Here is a 21,441-nt window from a genome sequence, read left to right on the forward strand (position 1 = left end):
ACTCAGTTATCTCTGGTGTCCAGGCCTCGGACACGGTGGCCAGGTGGGGACATGGAGACCCGCAGCGCGCAAGACTTGTCCCCAGAGTCCTCTGCTGTCAGCTCCAGCCCCTGGTCGCCCCTCTAGGAAGCAGGCCCCAACATGCTTCCTCTTCCAGTTTCTCAAGAAAAGGCGGATATCCAGATTTTATGTGACATCTTCATTAAAAAAAAAAAAACAAAAACAAAAAAAACCACTGGCAACCTTTCCCAGCTGTGTCCAGACACCCCAGAGACTGCGAGTTTGCAACCTCGGCAACGTGGAGAAAATGCTGCCGGCCACAGCCTCCGGTTGCCCCCACCCCCCATGCAGGGGCAGAGCTTCCAGAGACACAGACGCAGCCGTCCCGCCCCACAGCGGCCTGGGCCCACCGTGCACACCCTCCAGAGCACCTCCACTTCTCCAGTGTCTGCTCTTATACCCGCCTCCGCTCCGCACACCCTCCCTCCACGGAATGAAATGTCAAGACTCCAACTTTTTCTGCCTCTGGAGTCGGTTGATCCAAGTGCCCTTCCTTTGCTGGAGACACAGATCGATACGGGGCTACCAGGCGCCTGACTCACGCAGGAGCCATCGACAACAAATGGGATCCCCCCTCCCCGAGGCCCCGCTGCCCTGGCGGCCGCCCCCCTGCCCAGGGCCCTGCTCCCAGCCATGCTCCCACCCACGGCAGCCACCTCTGCTCGAAGCGGCACGCGGGTCCCTCCAGTGACAGAGGTGGGGGGGGGCACGGGGGACGCGGAGCCCATAAAGGAAAGCTCCCATCCCTCGAGGACCACTTGGCATCTGGCCAGGGCCTCAAGACAGCCTGGAGAGAGCTTCTTACATGATCAAAGCGCCTAGAAAGTTTCTCTCTGACCGTACACCAATCCTTGTTTTTTAGTAAGGAAGAAGAAAAACAAAAACCCTACAGTCTGGAAGCAACCTCAAAGTCGAAATGAATGCTAGACAACCAAACAATAGAACGCAACGCCACTATGTACAGAGACTAAGGTGCCCGGTTATGGGGTTCAGTGAAGAGAGCAAAGCGTGGGACCAAGTGCAGACTGTGTCCTGTTTGTGCCCCGAAAAGGCAGGTGGATATTTATTTACCTGTGTCTCTTCATGAAAAGATTTCTGGAAGGAAATAAGAAACTGGTAAAAATGTCTAACCCTGGGGAAGGGAATTGGGAACTGAGGGGCACAGGTGGGGGAAAGATTCCCTTTCCACTCTCATACTACTGGACATCTTTTTTAACCATATGTTTCTATTGGTAATTTCTTGTTTTTTAAGATTTTATTTATTTTTTTGAGAGGGAGAGAGCACAAGAGCAGGGCGGAGGGGCAGAGGGAGAGGGAGAAGCAGACTCCTTGCTCAGCAGGGAGCCCTACGATGCAGGGCTCTGTCCCGGGACCCCAGGATCATGACCTGAGCCAAAGGCAGATAGATGCTTAACCGACTGAGCCACCCAGGCATCCCTATATCAGTAATTTCTTAATGAGCTTTCTTTTTGTTTGGGGATATTTTTAGATTTACAAAAGACTGGCAAAGATAATATGGTTCTGTATACCCACCGTCCCATCTCCCTTCATGGGAGCGTAACTAGGGTACATTTGTCAAGGCAAAAGCATTAACCCTGGCACAATCCTCTTAACTCAACAGGAGACTTTACCCAGCGATCACCAGGTGTCGCACAAATGCCCTCTTTCCGTTCCACGTCCCCACCGGGATCCCCCAGTGCATCGAATCAGCACGTCTCCTAAGCGCGTGACGGTTTCTCAGACTTCCCTTGGTTTTTGTGACTCGACCACTTTTGAAGAGTAGCAGTCAGGTGTTTGTGTTTCTAATGTCTTCTCGTGACCGGACGAGGGTACAGGTTTGGGGGAAGAACAGCACAAGGGTGACATGCCTTCCCATCACACCATGTGGGGTACATGAGGGCCCCAGGACTTCACAAAAGTGATGTCACCTGTCACCTGGTCAGTAGCATCTGCTGGTTTCCCACTGGGAATATGCTGTTCTTTCCTGTCTACATTCTGTTCTTCAGCAGCCAATCCCTGAGATCAGCCCCGACTCGAAGAGAGGGAGGCTTCACCTCCCAGCTCCGTGTTATCCATCATTTTCGGAAAGGGGGATCTGTCCCTTCTTTTAAATTTAGTCAATCATTTATGTATATCATGTATATCAGTATGGAATCCTGTGTATTAACTTTTTCCTTTAGGTTATAATGCAACCCAGCAGCTCATTATTTTGTTGCCCAGATTACTCCAGCTCGGGTTGTATTTGCTTTTTAAAAATGGTTTTTAATAAGAAAAACTTACGGCCATTTAAGGAAGCTGTGATCGAAGATGAGGTTGTTGGAGGTCATCAGAAATGACTCCAGGCCCTCCATCTTCCTGACCAGAGGAGAAAGAGAGGCTGATGAGCGCGGGCCCCAGAGCGAGACCAGGGTTCAAATCCCAGCTCTGTCACTTAGGAGCTGGGCCACTTTGGGCAAGGTGTTAACCTGTCAGTGCCTCTGTGAAAACATCCCCCAAATGGGATGATCGTGATAAAAATACTTCCTAATTTTTGTGAGAATTAATTACGACAGTATCTGGAAAGCATTTAGCAAACACTGCTGGGCCCAAGGAGAACACACAGTACCCATCGGCTGTGGTTGGCGCTGGCACAACGTGGCTTGCTGGGGCCCTTGCACCCTTGTCTCCCCCATCAGTCTGGTCATCAGCAAGAGTGGGCAGACGGTCAGCCACACCCTGGAGGAAAGGAGAGCCCGGCAGCGTTAGAAAGATCGGAGGCAGGAGGCTGAGTTCTGGCACAGCCCACCCTGGCTCTGTTGCGGGGAGCAACAAACTCTTGGCCCGGGTTTTCTCATTTGGGAGGAGGGGCTCATGAATCTGCTGCTTTGCTTTTCTCAGCGTTGGGGCCCTGAGAGCTTTGGAAATTGCCAGGTTCAGAGGACACGACAAAGCTGCATCCGGCTGATTCTCAAAGCTGTCTCCCCAGGCAGGGAGTCGGGATGCTTTTGCTATCCTGGGCGCTCTTGTGTGTTCAGGGGTCTCTGGTCTCTTTCAGGCTTCAGCAGCCTCAAAAGATCCCAGCCTGCCTGCCTCCTGCACTCTGCCCTGGGGTCCCAAGCAGAAGCCGAATCAAGTGGGAGATCCCCCACCCCTGCAACACGTCGGCTTGTCCTGTGGTTGGTGTCTGCCCGGCCAGAGCGGCAGAAGCAGGGCTGAGCTCCAGGTCCTTCCTCTGAGCGGGGGGGGGGGGTGGGGTATGTGTGTGGCCGGGAGCCCATTTCACAGCCCTGGAAACTGAGGCCAGAGTCAACCACCCAAGTCAACACTTTGAATACGTTTCTTTTTTTTTTTAAAGATTTTATTTATTTATTTATTCATGAAAGACAGAGGGAGAGAGAGAGAAGCAGAGGGAGAAGCAGGCTCCCAAGGAGCAGGGAGCCTGATGTGGGACTCGATCCCAGGACCCTGGGATCATGACCTGAGCCGAAGGCAGATGCTTAACCATCTGAGCCACGCAGGCGCCCTTGAATACGTTTCTGATCAGGGACTCATGCCAGGTCTAGACATCCTTCCCCCAACCCCCCCGCCCCAGGAACTCCTGCCTGCCCACTGTCCCGCCGCAGACTGGGTTGGGCAAGTAAGCCGGCAGCCGCTGGAATAACCCATCTCTTTCCTCTCCTCCACCTCTGCTCTTCCCACCTCCAACTTGTTCCCTCGGGAGTGAGCCTAGAGCATCCCCCCTGCCCCCTGGGGAACTCCAAACCTTCCCTTAAGGCTCCCCACACCACCTCCTACAGGCAGCCCTCCTGATTGGACAGAGGCCCCAGAAAGGGCTCTGGATTCTCTCAGGCCTGAGATTGAGTTCTGGCCAAGACAATGTGGGTGACTTAGCTACTTTGTACCATGTGGTACCAGCGCCCACCTAACAAAAGCTAGCGGCATACGTATAAAGCACGTGGTCCCGGTAAGTGTCCAGGGAGTGCTAGACGGCACCCTTCTCCTTCCAGCCAGGACATGCGGAGCGGCAGGCCAGCGTCCTGTGTCGCTCCTTCCTTCATTCATCTAGCGAGTCTTCATGGACTACCTGTTAGCTGTCTGCATGTGGGAGCCCGCGCTAGGGAAAGCCACACGGCGGCTCACGATGGCCATCGGAGAGTCACCCAGTCTGACAGCTAGGGCAGGGGCCCACGCTGCCCTGAGGGCCCATACCTGGGGGACTTGATGGAGTCTGTGGGGTCAAGTGAGGCTTCCCTGCGGCTATGGTGCTTACGTGAACCCCGAGGGCTGAGATAGGGTGAGAGGTGCCGGTGAGGGAGCCGGCAAGCCCTGCGCTGAGGTTGGGGGACAGGGAAGCCATCCAGAGGGGAGCAGCAGCTTGGGTCTGGAACATTCTACCCCCATCCACCCCAGCTGCCAGAGGGGAGTCCCCATGCTCCCTGTTCATTACCTGACATAACTAATTGCCTGGTGACATTTCCCATATTATAGACAAATGTGAATTATGGGCCCAGCTGTTCCCCTTCTCGTCACTGGGAATCGGTTGATAAATATGTTTATTCGAGGTCAGCCCGGCCTCATCCATTAGAAATATTGTTTTTCTAAACATTACATTGATTTAATTTAACTCTAATCAATTTAAAATGGTTCTGACAATTAACAAAAGCTTCAAATATGACCTTAAAGTAATAGGATTCATTAGCTATGTTTAGGATTAAACTTACCCTAATAGGGCAATTTTTCTTCCGAGGGTATTTGGTAACCGACTAGTGGTCAGTCAAAATGAAATCAATTATTATAAATTATACAGTTAAAGTTGATTATGTATCCCCTGCTAATTTGTATGAATAAGGATCTCCGACAATGGGAGTAATTTATTAATAACTATCTCTACCCCAGCCCGGTATCACCCTTCATGTAAGAGTTGCCAGGGCATCCGTAACCCATGAAGTATGATTTTCCAGGGCTGTTCCCACTCTATGCTAATTAAACCCATAATTAATTGGAACGGTTATATTTAGGACACAATGCTGGTGCCCTTTGCCCTATTATTCGTGACAGTCGATTCATTCACAAGGCAATCTGATCAGAATTTCACATGCCAGATCAAACGCCCCAGAAGCAAGGTGACCCTGCTAAGAGGGTGCTACCATGTGACAGCAGGGATGCTGGGGGTGGGGGCCGGGTGTGAGAGGCGGTCGGAACTCAAGCCCCCAGCCTTGGGGTTCTGCAGCCTGCCGCCGCCCAGCCAGGGCCCCGGACAGAAGGAATGTAGGTTCAGAGGGGCTGGGACCCAGTGTCTGGGCCAGCGCTCACAAAAGGGGGGCCCATATCATGTTCGAAAACAAACCCAAACACTCAATTTTTGCCAGCATTTTACAAACCACGAGAGCTCACTGCTTTTGGAAATTCCTGACTTTGAAAAATCAGACTCCCCTGGGCTGCTTCTCTGCTTCTCCCACTCCCTGCACAGCATCAACCGCCTTCCCTTCCTTCTGTTACCTCCCTGGTCCCCGAGGAGCCCTGGTCTAGGACCCTGCCTCATTGTTTAGGTGGGGAAACTGAGGCTCATCAAGGCGCATACGGTGAACCGGCTCCGAGCAGCCTGAGGTTGGCTGGTTTCCCAGAGCATCTAGGCCGAGTTAGGGCCCCAGGGGAGGTGGCCTATCCACAAGGGGACGCTCTCTCTGCCGTAGCCGGGTGAGGCCTGGCAGGAGGAGACCGTGTGTGATAAATCAAGGCTCGCAGGGTCCTGAAACGTCAGGGTGCTGATGGACCCACATCCCCGTGTTGGATGTTTGCAGCTGAAAACAACAGGCTGAGGCCTGCTAACCCCAGATTCTTCCAGTTGGGCCTGCTAACCCCAGATTCTTCCAGAAGGGTAGAGAAAATTCTTCCCTACCCCACATGGGCCCTCTGAGGCCTGTGGATGAAGGGGCACCCGGGAGGAAAGTTCTGACACCCAAAATAACACGAGCACGGAAGAACCTTCGGCTGGGAGATGCTTATGAAGAAGGACCTTTATTTGGATCACTCAGGCTTTCAGGGAAGAGACCGACCCCCCCCCCCCGCCACCGCTTGGGGCGTCCTGCGAGGGGTGCAGAGGAGATGGGGACAACATAGCTCGAGATCAAACACTGGCCTCACTCCGCTTTCTCCCACCGCCCGGGGCAGACAGAACATCCCAGGGTGAAAGGGCCCAGCCCACATCTGGGTTCTAGTCCAGCTCTGTCTCCAGTTCACCGCATGAACTAGATGCCCCAGGAGCATCGCGACGCCCCGTGGTATAGACTGTAGGCTCTGCAACTTTAAAAATGAAGGGTTGGACCCAATCTCAACCGCTCCAAAGGCCCAGGCCCCTGATGTTAATGGTATTGAAGATAAGGCCTGCTTGCCAACTTGAACTTCTGGAGACTTTTCTCATTCTGCGCTGGGCCTGGATTTAGAGAAAAGGGGGAACACACACACACACACACACACACGCACGCACACGCACGCACACTTAACACCCGTTGAGCTGGAGGTAACTGAACAAAGTAACTGAACTTTAACACAAAGACAAAGTTTGTCAAAACTCATCTGTTTCCTTAAAATACTGTATATAAATAAAACAACAGCTCTGTGAAGTCAGTGCTCAGGGGTAAACTGAGGCATGTAACAATTTTTGAAGGGTTTATTGGAGTGCCCAGCCATTCGGATCGGGCAGTGCCAAAACAAAAGTGGCTAGGGGCACCTCAGCCTAGGAGAGAGGTTTCTGCAGGGACGGTGCAGAGGCAAAGGGGAGGGACCCTCTGTGATTGGCTAGGGCTTCGCTTGGGCAGTTGCCTGGTTTGGGGGAGCCTCGCTGGCTGTTTGTGATTGGCAGGTCTGGGGTCTCATGTCCTCCAAGCCCAGCACACAGTCTCCGGCTTGGGCTTTGGCTGGCTCACTGAGGCCAAGCGTCCCCATCTAATGGCCTCCTTGTTTCATTACTGTAAGGTTGGCTGAGAAAAATTAGGAAAGGAGGGCGTGCAAATGGGAAAGCCCCCTTGAGAAACGGTGTGGCAGGACCTGCTAGTCCTGTCTCCCGTGACCAGTGGATCTACCACCAGGCATTCACAGCTGGGCTTACGTGAGTGCCCCCAAAAAACATGCTCAGGAGGGTTCCTGGCCATGTAGCCATAATAGCCCCCACCTGGAAACAACCCGAATGTCCATCCGCAGGAGACCCAATAAACAAATTATGGGGTATTTCCCTAACAGGGCACTCCAGAGCCGTGAAGTAGAGTGGATGAAAATCACAGACATACATGAAGTGTATAAGAGCTGCGTCTCCCTTTACATGGACACAAACACCTGGCAAAATGAAGCCAGGGAGACCGAAGTCAAAATAATGGTTGTGGCTGGGGTCAGGAGGAGGAACTGGGGGGGAGCAGAGGGAGGCCTCCTGGTGCTGGAAGGGTCCCTGTCATGAAGGAGGCAGATCACGGAGCCCATGCACATTGTGCCCAGTGGGCAGGAGGGTGGGCAGGAGAGCGTCCCCAGGCCCGGCACAGGCCTGGGGGCCCGGGCTCCTGCTCTCGGCTGCCACACGGAGACTTGCCTGCAGCAGGTGGCCTGGGGACCCCTCAATACCACCCCAGCTCAGCGTTGCCATGCAGGGGCGCCAGTCCCCGGCAGGGTGGTGGCGTGCTCTCTGCACCGTGGACCAGATGGTTCCAAACACCAGGCCACACCCACGGAGCATCCGATCAACCCTTACCTGGCAGGCAGGGTGCCCTGTGGGGGGTGGGGGGTGGGGCAGCTGGCTGGAGCACAGACCCACAGGCACCCAGCAGGAGCAGGTGGGAGCCGAGGGAATGGTCTTGGGACTCCCTCCCCAACACTACCCCTATTTTAGAGTCAATGCCAGGTCTCTGGAGCCAGGCGGCCCCGAGTTCAAGTCCCCTTGGCTCTGCCCAGTCCTCGAGGTCCTCATCTGGGAACTGGGAGGAGGTTCCGGCCAGCATGAGAGAGTGCACATAGGAAGCACCTAGCCCAGGGCCCGATGCTCGCCAAGCAGGGACACCAAGGCCCGGGGCACAGACACGCCTCGCTCAGGGCAGAGCCGAGCCTCTTTCCCCACCAGGACCCATGGCTGCAGAGTCCTGTGAGGCTCCTCCTGCTCCCCAGCGCCCCCCACAATGCCCCCCATCCCTCACCCCCACTCCAGACCCCTGGGCCACCAGCAGGAATGCAGCCGGCCCCACACTTCCTTCCTGGCCCCCTGCTCTGGTGTCCAAGACACACGGTCCTGCCCGATGCAGCCCTTTGCAATGCCCCTCTCGCAGCCCCCGCCACGCCGCCTGGGTCCGGAGGGCCCCCCCATCCCAGGCCCTGAGCACACAAGGCCGGGAAGGGGCAGTGCCATTCAGGGTGGGGCACTGCCCTCCTTCTCCCCTCCCCATTCTCTGCTGCAAAGCAGGCAGCAGACTCTGTGCTCGCAGCCCCGGCCAAGGGCCCCGGGAGAGGCAGGCTCACACTCCCAGAACATCGCAGCAGATCCCGCTGGCCTCAGTTTCTCCACCTGTAAAATGAACCTCTCTCTGTGTGTGTTCTGGCCACTCGGCGGCTGAGGGTGTTTTCTAGGTGATGGAACACGCCGCGGAGAGCGGAGCAGATGAGGCCCGAGGGCCGTCGCCTGAATCTGCGTTGCACCAAAACGCACAGAGCACAGTGAGTTCTCTTTGCTCAGCACCACGCACCGGACGACCGCTCAGTTGCCTCAGTCTCCCCAGGCTGATCCTGGAGGTTTATGCTGCCCTGCGCAGACCCTTCATTCAGCCTCGCTGGTCCGGAAAAAAGAGCTTCTGCGTGGATCCAGCCATGGGCAGCACCCCCAGCGCGCCCCCAGCCACACCTCTGATATGCTGAGGTCTTGGGGGCCTCACCCTCGGGTGCCATCTGCCGTCCACTCCCTCCCTGGGGTCGGAAAAGCCCTCCGGGCTCCGTGGGCCCCTCCCGCCTTCTTTCCCAGTTCCCACGCACTCCCAGGGGCCTTCCTGCCAGGGCTGCCGGGAGGTGGGGGTCATCTGCTTGCAAAACTGGTGGCAGTGCACCTGGGTCTTCATCACGCTAAATGACCTCCCAAATGACCACCCCAAACTCCCAAATATCCCCACGGTGTTTGGCTCACAGCTCCCAAACTTTCCCACATCCAGTATCTCCATCTGCTGAACGGCTCCTGCCTAGCCACCCTCCCTGCACGCCCTGTCACTCAGTCAGCCGCGGGTCTCAACTGGGGAAACACGGAAACATAAAACTCATTGGCGGTCACTGTGATCAGGGCAGTCAGTGGGGTCCCACTCGCCGACTTTTCAGGACATTCACACAAATCTTTTTATAAGCCAAGCCAGATGTGTTATGTAAGTTTTTATAACCCACTTTTTTGCAACTAATACATTGTAGACCTTTGCTCATGTCATTAAAAAAGATGATGTCCTAGAAGAATCTTGGATGGCTGCAGAGCACTGCATACATAGTCCAGCCATACCCTGAACTGATCAAGGTCCTGCAAGTTTAAGTTTGTCAATTATAAACAATGTTGCCTATAGTCTTAGGGGTAATCTCGGCCACTCCTGTGAGCATCATATCCTTAGAAAAATGTCCTGGTGTGGCTCAGTTGGTTAAGTGTCTGCCTTCGGCTCAGGTCATGATCCCAGGATCCTGGGATCGAGTCCCACATCCGACTCTCTGCTCAGCGGGGACTCTGCTTCTCCCTCTGCCCCGCCCCCTCACTTGTTCTCTCTCTCTCTCTCTCTCTCTCTCTCACACACACACACACACACACACACACACACACACACACAAATAAAATAAAAATTTTTTAAAATATTTTTTAAAAAAAGAAAATGTCCTAGCAATAGAATTCCTGAGTATAAGGCATACAAAACGTTAAGGCTTTAAAAAAAAAAAAAAAGGGTGCCTGGGTGGCTCAGTCATTAAGCATCTGCCTTCAGCTCAGGTCATGATGCCAGCGTCCTGGGATCAAGCCCCGCATCGGGCCCCCTGCTCAGCAGGGAGTCTGCTTCTCCCTCTCCCACTCCCCCTGCTTGTGTTCCCTCTCTCACTGTGTCTCTCTCTGTCAAATAAATAAATAATCTTTAAAAATAAAAAAAGATTGCACGTCTTAACACCCATGTCATTCACAATCTGTGCGTAACTGTTTAGGATTGGGGGCCAAGGAAGAACCAAACAAGAGAAGTCAGCAGTCTGAGGAGGCGTCTGTACACACACCAGACCCAACCGGCATCATGAGTGCAACATGGAGAGGGGGCTTATAAAGCAGCAGAACCCCCCTGGATGTCAGAGCTGGAAAGGACAGGAGAGACTAGAGTCCCAACCCCTTGTATTACGGATGGAGAAACTGAGGCTCAGAGAGAAGCCACCTAGGAAGGTGGTGACCACCAGTTGTAGAATCTTTCCAACACAGCCCCGTGCTGAGCCTGGGCACAGGTGTGTGGCCGGGGCTTTACCCCACCTGCAGAGCAGAGCGGAGTGAGAGAGGGTGGGTGGGATGTGGCTGCCAGGGGCAGCAGAGTCAGGAGGATCACCTGTGATGGGCCGGGCACCGGCCCAGGGGCGCTGGGCTCTGTTAACAATCCACCGCACAGAATGAGTGAAGGCGGGAGTCATTGCTTTGTGAAGAGATGGGTGCTCTCCCTAGCACACAAAGCCGTTTACTAAAGCCTTAATCCAAGGGCAAATTCTTTCCAGATTTTGCAGAAAGAAAACAGTCTTTTCTACAAAGGCAGGGTCTAGGGCAGTGGTTCTCAAACTCCAGTGCATATAAGACTCACTTGGAGAAAAGGAGGGGGTGCTCAAAATGCAGATTCCAGAGTCCTGCTCTGAGAGTATGATTCTGCACGGTTTGGGGGGAGAGAGCGGTGGACTCTGAGCCTGCCTTCTTTTTTTTTATATTTTTTAAGATTTTATTTATTTATTCATGAGAGACAGAGGGAGAGAGAGAGAGAGAGAGAAGCAGAGGGAGAAGCAGGTTCCCAAGGAGCAGGGAGCCCCATGCGGGACTCGATCCCAGGACCCCGGGATCATGACCTGAGCCGAAGGCAGACGCTTAACCATCTGAGCCACCCAGGCGCCCCTGAGCCTGCCTTCTTAAGACCCTGGATGACCCAGATGCAGGTGGTCTGCAGACCACCCTTTAGGAAAAATTGATGAGAGTGTGACCGGTTTTCACAGAGACCCTGACAAGTGTAGGCATACTTAACTTCAGCACAGTAGCCACCAGGCTCACACTAACAGCCCTTCCCCGCACCTCCTTCCCTCATAGAAGAAGGCTTCTAGTGAAGAAATCTGCAACAATTAAGGGGCTTGACATCAGGATCCTTTTATTTGCCTACATTCTTCCCATAAAGCCACGGGTGGGTAATTCCTTCCCCTGCAGATCCCTGAGAGACCTCACATCCGACCTTGCAGCCTTTGCCCGGTAGATGGCACTAACTCGTCTGAAATAAGCAGAAATCCACCTGAAAGCTTAAGGTAGAAGGAAGGAGAGACAGAGAGAACAAGACGGAGAGAGTGGGAGAAGACAGGCAACAAGCAGAAATGCCCCCCAACTAGCCAGCTGTCCTGAAATGACACAGACGAAGCCTAAACCCTCCTAGATGTCATTTGTAACCTGGCATGTAAACCCTCATTGCCACGTTTGCTTTCAACAATCACCTGCTGCTTCCCTAACCTGGGACCTGCCTGCCAGAGGAGCGGGGAGTCAAGATCGGGGACGTTGCCATAACCCATTATGACCACAAGATGGCGGTGCTGCGCCAAAAGGACCCCTTGGCAATAAGAAAATCTAAATCTGGAAAAGCAATCTGAAGACTTGAGCAGATGACCTCAAAATAAGAACGGGGAGGGAGAAGCAAGGTGGAGAGAGATGTGTTGATTAGACTTGCAAACTGTCTCTCAAATTCATGATGATACTACCACGACTGCTTGCAGCTGCTGGTGGCCACCGTTGACTGAGGGCTTGCTGGGTACCAGGCTGTGCCAAGCACTGTATATGCATGGGTTCATCTCAAGTTCATAAAGTCTTATGAGGGAAATTCTACGACATCTCCACTTCTCAGCAGAAGCAGTATGTGGGGAACCAGAGGCCGGGACCTCTTATATTATCTCAAAAGATGTAGGGACAGTGATCTAATTCTGGCCACACCAACAATAGTGAACGGGCTGGCTTCCACACATTCAAGGCTAAAATTTCCTTCTTTCACTCTGCAAATGTTTGAGCACCTACTTTGTGCAGGGCACTGTTTAAGGTGCTAAGGAAAGGGAACAGAGGGATCTAGACAAAGTCCCTGCTTCTAATGCAAAGAGACCACAATAAACCATTAGGTCGGGCACCAGAGGTGCAGTGGAGAGAATGAACCAGTGCTGGCCGGAGCTGGCTCTCAGAAGCCGATGGCTACATTTCCAGGAATTTAGAGAGCCAGTTCTTAAACACATCTATTCTCAGAGTTAAATTACATAAGCTCACAGTAAATAAGTTACATTTAAAAGTTATCATTAAATTTAATTTAGTAAGTTCTGTTTAAAACTCATCACTTCCGAATTATCTTACATTTTACAATTATCTATGCTGGGGGTGAGCAAACTTTTTCTGTAAAGGGCGGGACAGTAAATATTTTAGGCTGAGTGGGGCATACAGTTTCCATGGTGACTACTAGGAAAAAGCAGCCGTAGATGTGTAATATGAACAGACAGGACTGTGTTCCAATAAAATATTTCCAAAAATAGGCAGTGAGCTGGGTTTGGTCTAAGGGCTGTGACCCCTGCCCCTGGTCTGTGCTCAGGTATTTAGGTCTCTATGTATTCAGTGGAAATGCTACATATGTACGTGCAATCCTACTTGCATCTCTTTCCAAATCCACCTGCAGAAATGGCACACCGAGCTCGCCATTGACCATGGTGAGAGTATTTACACCACAAAATCAGCAAAGGCTACAGATCAGGGCTTTTTCCTCTCCCTGGAGAGCGGGTTGTTAATCATTTACCCGCACGGCACCAGCTAACGTGGGCTGTGAAGAAGGCCTCTTTGAGGAGTTGACCTCTGAGCAGAAACCCTGAACTGCACTTTATCCTTCCACCTGAGGCGGCCCATCCCACCCACAAGGGGCAACCTAGAGGGCACAGTTTGGAAATAATCTAAACAAAATAGTCTAAAGTTTGCAGAGATGGCCAGAAAGAGTAAAACACACACTTCTTTAAAATATGTAGAATGTAGATGGCAAGATGGGAACCCCACCTTGCCACACTCCAGGGAACAGCTTTGCCTCTCTTTTTTTTTTATTATTTATTTGACAGAGCGAGACACAGCGAGAGAGGGAACACAAGCAGGGGGAGTGGGAGAGGGAGAAGCAGGCTTCCCGCGGAGCAGGGAGCCCGATGCGGGGCTCGATCCCAGGACCCTGGGACCATGACCTGAGTGGAAGGCAAATGCTTAATGACTGAGCCACCCAGGCGCCCCTCTCTTTAGCTATTTAGAATGGGCAGCTAGGAAGCCACACATCATGGTCCAAGGCCTGACCTCATCTATTCCACAGGCTGATGAGACTGTGCCTGCCGCTGCCTGGCACCCGCACGGTTAGACCTCCAGGGTCCCATTCAGCACCACACAAAGTGGGGAGGAGTGGGGGAGAGGGGCTCCAGAAGGCAGCCCAAAGTCGGCGACCGCAAACTACTTTGGAAAAAGCAGTATTTAAAACAGATACAGGAGCTATTTGTAAGGGAATGGTTTGATGTATGAAATTCAAGAGTCCAAGCAGCGGATATAATTTGCGTCTGTGATGAAGGTCACCGCTGTCCGGATCAGTCTTCACCCACCTGACTCTTGGCTTAGACCTCAGAAACCCCTTCCTCCTCCGATGACATTCGGCGCTGCAAAACAGTCCTCCAAAGCGGGCAACGCACACGGACGTGATCATCCACAGTGCAGCGCGACGGCTGCCCCCCCAAATCCGAGTCTCTTCCTGAACACTCCTCTACTTCTTACCCAATTGGCCCGGTGCGTTTTCTTGTTTGTTTATGACATCTAAGTTTACACACCATCTGGAATATTCCCTGAATGGAGAGAAGAGCATCTTCGTCATACTCTAAAGTCCTCTCTTCAGAAGTAGTGAAATTCATCCTGCCTCCAGATGCTTTCTCCTGCCTCCAGAACACGTCCAACACACACTTCCAAGGCTCTTTCTCAAGAGTCGACGCCAGGAGCCCCACAAGAGATTTTCCACTTCCCCTTGGGAGCTTGTCCAAGTCCACGATCCTCTGTCTTTTCCCGGAGCAGAAAGTTCCACCGGGGAATGACAAGTAGATTACATCTCTCAAAAAGCCCCAGTGCTCCTGACAAGCGGCTCCCAATCTTGCTGCACGATGGACAGATGTAAAGAGCTTTGCAAAACACCCAGTGCCTGGCTGGCCCTGTCTGCAGATTCCAATCGCTTGGGCAGGCATAGGCATTCTAGGTCTGAAGTCTCCGTGCTCGAGTTCAGCGTACAGCCGGGATGAGAGCTGCTGGTCTAAATGGCGGGCTTTAGTGGGGGACGACCTGCCTCCGAGAGTCAGAAGAGCACCCAGCCTGGCCCCAGGAAGGGAGGCTTAGAATGGGCTGGTGGTTTCTCTGCCAAGCCACTCAGCTCTCCTCCGACCGGGACTCATTTTCACCGGGTGGTCCCTACCCACAGTGAGCCTACATCCTCACTGCCACGCTAACGTTCTCCCTACGAATGGCATCTAGGACAAAGTTCGCAAACCCTGGAGTCTGACCGAAGGATGCTAAAATGGCAACGTCTCCTTGATCACCAATGTGTTCGTTCAGCTATAGGGTTTTGAAACAAGAAGGTTCTTGGATGTACTATTATTTTCAGTATCACTTAGACCATTCTGGCTTTCCTACCTTGGCAGCAAGGGACCCGAACTCCAAGGAATTCTTGAGGAGGACTTGTTCTATGGGTACCCAGGAGATGAGAGGGTCAGCCCCTGTAGCATCCTGTGATCACTTCTCTGGGTCAGACAGGACAGCAGAGTGTTGAACCGCCTCCTCGGCAGCCGTGGGGGACCGGGACACACTATTCTAGTCGACAGCTTTGTGCCCATGTTTAGAGACAATGAGGCTCAGGAGGGCAGCTGCTAGTTGGAGTGGTTTAGAGACCGGCAGAACTGAGCTTTCATCAGGGCCAGAACCCAGAAATGCCCAGTTACTTTGAGAAACTACTGGGAACTGTGATGCCAGGAAGCAACCCACTGGCACATTGCCCAGAGCAGAAGAAATCTGCGAGGTTTTCTAGAACAGCCGTCATGAGGGTAGAGGCTGCATTTCCAGGTACAGCTTTACCCCCAAAGTGGGCACCTGCCTGGCACCCACAACAATGTAAGAGGTTGTAGTCAACCCCAGTTTTCCCGTCACCCAAAACCCTTCTCCCAAAGAAATCCAAGGAAAAGGAACCATAAAAATTTAATTTTAATGATACAGAAATAGTATATAGTACATTTCTTTCCACAGCAGCACGTCATTCATCTCTAAAAAATTTAACAAAATTAAGGCTAAATCAGAGCAATCTGATAGTAAAGGGGTTTTTTATGGGGTGTTATTTTTAAAGAATATCTTCATAAATACAGGATGTTCTTCAGGCCAAAAAAAAAAAAATGTCAAACAAGATAGCAGATATGCAACATGTAGTACAAAATGTGCTCCTTTTTACCAATTTATGAATAACCACAACTTCCCTGGGAAGTTTCAAATGGGACTGAAAAAAAAAAAGTGAATGTTTGTGACAGGACATTAGACTCTCGAGTTAAAATTCGACAGTACTATAGGCCATTTCACAACACAAAATCAAAGACGGTGGAGTCTCCAACATAATCTCTCCAGAAAAAATGTACAAAGCAACAGTGGACAGTGTTTAAGACTGAGAGAGAGATCTGAGGTGTGTGGTGCCTGGGGGGGGCCACCCTCCCCCATAACTGGCCTTCCCTTCCCACCACACCCCCAACCTATGTGAGAGAATGAGAGACTCTGACATGTGCTCAAACAAAAATGGCCAAGACTGAGGGTCAAGAAACCAACCCGGCCTCCTGCAAACGCCAGTGTTGACCAGGATCAGGAAGAAGGAATAGCTCCTTCCCTGCGTCTCCATTATCTTTGGCCACCTTTGCTGGTTGGCTGTTCAGCACTGCTCCCTGACTCAAGAGAGACCCTGCAGCTGCCCCAGGATGTAGAATAAGATGAAGCGTCCTTTCTTCTCTTTTCCCTCCAGTGAAACTTCTGGAAGGAACATGGAAAAGTGCAAGGGAAACGCCCTGCAGGGCGCCTCACGCTCCACAAGCCTAGTCTCTGACAAGTGACAAGGACGGCAGCAGGTGCACAGAGACCCTGCCGTCATGGGGCCCCAAGCACCACACCCGCTTGGAGGGGGTTACCTTCTGTCGTCCTCCACCCCCCCATGTGCGCACTGGTTTCCATTTTAATACGCCCTCCTCCTCCACTCCCCGCCGCGGGCCTTGGGGGACTCGAGTATTATTGTCATTGAAGGGGAATCGTGGGTGTGTTGTTAACACCACTAACTGCCAGAGAAGGAGATCTTATTTTTAATTTGAAACATTATACTCCACCTACTTTAACAAGGACATTTTGCTTCATGATAAGAGGAACTATTACCCCAACGAAAAATCTTCTCATGTGATGTTAAGATTTTCATCAAGTAGCAGATAGTACGAAATAATGTTTTCTTTAATTTTGCACAAGAGTTTGCTTTTTTCCATTTCTTTGGTACCCAGAGAGAGCCTCAGTTTCCCCTAAAGAAATAAAATGGGAGACAAATGTCCAGGTAAATAATACCAAATATCCTCTTAGGACGTGTGTGTGTTCCAAAGACTGCTAAAACCTCTAGGAAACAGTGGGCTGAGGTATATATACTCAAATGCATTTCTTATATAAATTCATACATAAACACAGACAGACAGTGTGATAAACATCCAATTACCTACGTTTAGGTAGAAAAATGGATGCTATAACATTATCAATCACATAAAGAAAAGATATTTTTGAGATCTTTTAGCTCAGTAGTTTTCAAATCTGGCTGGTCATCAGGCTCGCCTGGTGGAGCCTTTTACTAACAAATTCCCTAGGCTCAGCTCCACTCATGAAGATCCAGCAGGTGGGGCGTGGGACCCAGAAGTTTGTATTTTTCCCTATAAAACGTGATATTCCAACCCCCTTGTTAAACAGAGGACACGAAGGTCCAAAGTAGTGAAGGAGTCATCTAAGGCTAACAGAGCAAGAGTCAGAGAAAGGGGTGGACCCGGGTCACTCCTTTTTTTGTTACTGAGTCCCAGAGCTTCCCCAAGACTTGGTGCCCTTACACTGAAGCCACCAGGAGTGGAGATTCTGTGGTCAGAAGTAGGTGCTAAGCTGTTCGAAGGCAGGGACCCTGTCTCCTATTCCTTCTGACACAGTCCTCAGTAATAAATGTCCAATAAATACTCGTTGGTGGGCAGTCGCTCAGCTAAGGCCTACTGCTGTATTCTCGGTTCACCTCTCTGTCTCCGATCAGCCAAGCAGGTGCGACATTATCTAGCTGGATATGGGAATCTACCTGAGGAGGGGAGTAAAGCCTGAACTTATGAAGATGCCAAGTTCAAACAACAGGACTCGGCATGATGACACAAGTTGCATAAGATTAATTACTACATCTTTCTCTTGTTCCTGAATTATGTGTTAGGTGAAAAAATAAATGAATCCAAGGGATAGAAAGAAGCCATTTACCCGTAACCTTCTGGCAAATGTGAATTACAAAAATCCTATTCTACGGAGGTCATCCTTGGCAATTTTAACAACTATATGTTAGTGACTTTTGTTACTGTTTCTCTTGGCTTTCCATGTGTTTTCTCAGTCTTATAAAACATTCTTTCAGGGATGGAGTCAAACTGTAACTCCTTTATAAAGCTGATTGTGAGGGACACACACACTTAGCCTCTACCTCACGACATGGTTCCCCTTCCTCCCCCCCGCCCCATCTCCCTCCCACCCCCTACGCCAGCGCTCACACACACACACATCTCACACACACACACACACACACACAACTTACAAGTGTGAATTTAGTTGGGAGGTGGGCGAACAGGACTTGTTACATTTTCTATTTGTAGCTATGAATCATAAGCCATGTTATAAATAATTCTACTCGATTGCCATCTTGATTTTAGATAGGATATGGAAAAAGGGAGAACCAAAACATTTTAGAAGCCAACAGGAAAGTATTAAAGGAAATTTAAGGCTAAAAATTAAACAGATCACCAGGTACATGAGCCACCGGTGCTACACAGCCCAGCCCTGAGGGTGCCCACTTGCCACACGGGCTCTGCTGGGACAGGGCAAGGGACCATCCAGGGCCAGGGGAAGAGCCTCACCCCTCCGCAGAGAGGACCACGGCTGGCCCTGGCTTCCCCTTACTGAGTGCTCCCTCCCCCAGGTAACAGTGAAAGGACATAAGGTTCTATTTGAAGGAAATATCCTTAGAAATAATTTATGGATGTGGCCCCTCCCCCTGGAAAGAGCCTCCATATCCCGGAGGGGGAAACTTGTGCATGCATCCATATGGGTCTTCTTCAAGCTTTCTGCCGTAAGAGGCCGGGCAGGACAGACCTTCTTGAATGTACATTTTGTTTCAAAGAAAAGGAACCTTCTCCTCTTTTTTAACTGTTAAATCCATTCTTACCTAGACAGAGATTCCTGGTCATTCCTCCAGATAATCATTTTAAAAATCACACTGATAAGCTCATTCATCCATTTATTCACTCAACATCGCTATACTAAGGGGTGACTGGTCTTGTAGGTCAGAGCTGGAAGAGACCTCAGATATCGTGCACCCCAGGCCCCTCCCTTGTTACCCACGGTGGACAGAAGCGGCACCAGCCCCAGAGCCTGGGTTCCTCACCCCCAACCCCTGACCCAGTATCCACCTCCCGGCCCCACCCAAGCATTTAGTAAAACCTCATGCAAAATTTATGTGCTTTTTCATTTCAAAAATGAAAAAATTACAAGATGAAAGAGTTTCTCTACCTTGCTACACTTTATAAAGCTAATAAGTATCAGCAAAATGGAGTGATAGAACCAGAGGTAAACGTGACTTTCAAAAAACTAATTGCAGGGTTTATAAAGACTCTATTTTTTTTTTTTTACATTAAATGATGTATGAAGTCATATGCTATATACACATGACAACTCTTCTGTTTTTCTGCATGGTTAGGAAGTCCAGAAGGACAACAATACCACAAAAGGACACTTGGAGAAAACACAGACCAAAGCACGTTCCACGGCACTGATGTTTATAATCTGCAGTTCTAGTCTACAACATCCACTTGTGGTCTAGACACGCGCTGTGGACATGAGCTAGGAACACATCCATGTTCTACTTATTTCACCAGAAGGAGGATGAAGCTGCTGCAAACATTTCAGTAACATATCTGATTCTTAACTGCCATGATCTCCCATGAAATCAAGCTGGATTCAGTGAGCAGACTGGCTGACCTCACTTACGTTCTGGACGGTCTTCCTCACAACAGGAGAGGTTTAGAAAGCCAATACATCTCCTCAGAGAGATTTTACTGAGTATTCCAGGTTCAAATTTATTTTCTGATGGGCCATATATTTGTGTAGAAACCTACTTATCACCCCAACCCTTTAATAAAATTCATTGTGCCCTGTTCCATAAAATAGTTAGAGAGCCTTACGAAAAATAAAAAGACAAAAAACACCCAAACAAACCTCTCAGCTGACAGTTACTGGTGTGAATGAAGAGCTTCAATTGCTGTATATTCGAATCCCCCAGGAAAGTTACATCAAAAATAGACGTTTTATGACAAAAATCACTGAGATATCTCAAAACCAGAACAAATAGAAAACAACACCATTAAAGGGATTTAAGTACTTTTCTGGCCACTACTGCAGAGACACAGAAGCTCAGTGGGGTGCGGGCATGCAGGGCTCAGCACTATATAGGAGAGAATTAACAAATCAAACTCAGTACAATTTTCATAACTGGATTGAAAGTAGACTCTTAATAAAACCAACATATTTCTTCCTCAAGGCAACCATTAGCTAAAAGGAAAAATGATTTCATATCCTTGGTCCATAAAGAAGACACATTTATTTACATTCTCAATGGACTAAAAGAGGTTTTAAACTGTCACAATTAAAATTTTATGCTTCCAAAAATATCATATGATCAATGCACTTAACTTAAAGCTTCAGGTATTAATAACTTCATTTAGACTTCTTAAAAAACCAACACAAACATACTTTCTAGAGTGCAAAATGCTTCTTATTAAATACTTCAGTAACACAAAAGCAATTTGTTTTTTTAAACACAGGACTCCCTTTCAGCAGGATCACCACCACAAAGACATCCATTGCCGGCAATGGACGCAGAACAGAACTGCTAGCTCAGGTCAGTGTGACACGACAACCTTGCCTTCGGCCGCTGCCCCTGCCCAGATGTGACCCCGATTACTTGTACAGACTCATGGTTGGGCTCTGGTACATGCACATGTACGCATCACAGAAAAGTCTTCGTGCGCAGCCTTGGATTCTTCTGGAGTCCAGGGAGTGCAGGTCCTCCGGAGACATTTTCAGGTACTCTCCCACTTCTGGGCATGGGGTAACTTGAGGAATGTTGAAGCCATTCTGGCCGCCTGAGGAAAGAGGAAGAGCTCTAGTTAGGGCAGCCAAGTTCTAACCCCTTTGGCCGCCCCGGCCTACTAAAGCGATCCTGCGACTCTAAATTTAGTGGAGGCGGACTTCCAAGATCTGAAGGACCTTATTTTACTTCTGATTCCTAGAAGTTCAAGGCTCCTTTTAAGTCTTCACAGTGTTCTCACTTCTTGGTTTCTGAAAGGACTCTGGGACCAATGGAATAAAACTGGTAAAAGGAAGCATATCCTGAGCAAAGTCCAAAACCCACTTTATAGGCTTCTCTGTATTCAGTGAGGGAACAGCGTTCCATAATATGCGTAATCACACAACATCCAACTCCTCACATGCCCTACGTCTCCTCCTGGACAGAAGGACCCCGGTTGCTCCACCGTGAGATCATCCAGTTTAGAGCATATCTAGCGAAATGAGTATTATTCCACTTCCCTAAATTTTAAATACATATTTGTGCAAGGCTTTGCTTCACATATCATCAGACTGAATGAGGGCGCTGGTGTGGTTTTAGGCGCTCCCGGCCCAGCCCCTCAAAGGCTTTTCCAAATGTCCAACCCCCGGACGCTTTTCAGTTACGTGAGAGCCCCTGGAACTGGACATGTGCTCGTTACGTATTTGTTAAACAATGCCTAAGCATCCTCGAACATGGCTGAGAAGGTGCAGCATACTCC

General features: G+C 50.3%; 1 protein-coding gene across 10 annotated transcripts in view; it reads right to left on the minus strand.

The window, feature by feature from the left end:
• Positions 1 to 15,504: 15,504 nt before the first annotated feature.
• Positions 15,505 to 21,441, minus strand: part of CYLD (CYLD lysine 63 deubiquitinase) — a 65,421-nt gene continuing 59,484 nt past the window's right edge. For 7 of the 10 annotated variants that reach the window (XM_027617452.1, XM_027617456.1, XM_027617460.1 and 4 more), the window contains one exon: positions 20,573 to 20,757. In XM_027617452.1, the coding sequence (XP_027473253.1) occupies positions 20,573 to 20,757 (185 nt within the window). Of the gene's footprint in view, positions 20,758 to 21,441 lie in introns of all 10 variants that reach the window. The other 3 variants (XM_027617458.2, XM_027617457.2, XM_027617451.2) reach the window with 1 other exon arrangement.

This window comes from Zalophus californianus, chromosome 17, assembly GCF_009762305.2.
Source record: "Zalophus californianus isolate mZalCal1 chromosome 17, mZalCal1.pri.v2, whole genome shotgun sequence".
In the NCBI taxonomy this organism is placed as follows: Eukaryota; Metazoa; Chordata; class Mammalia; order Carnivora; family Otariidae; genus Zalophus; species Zalophus californianus.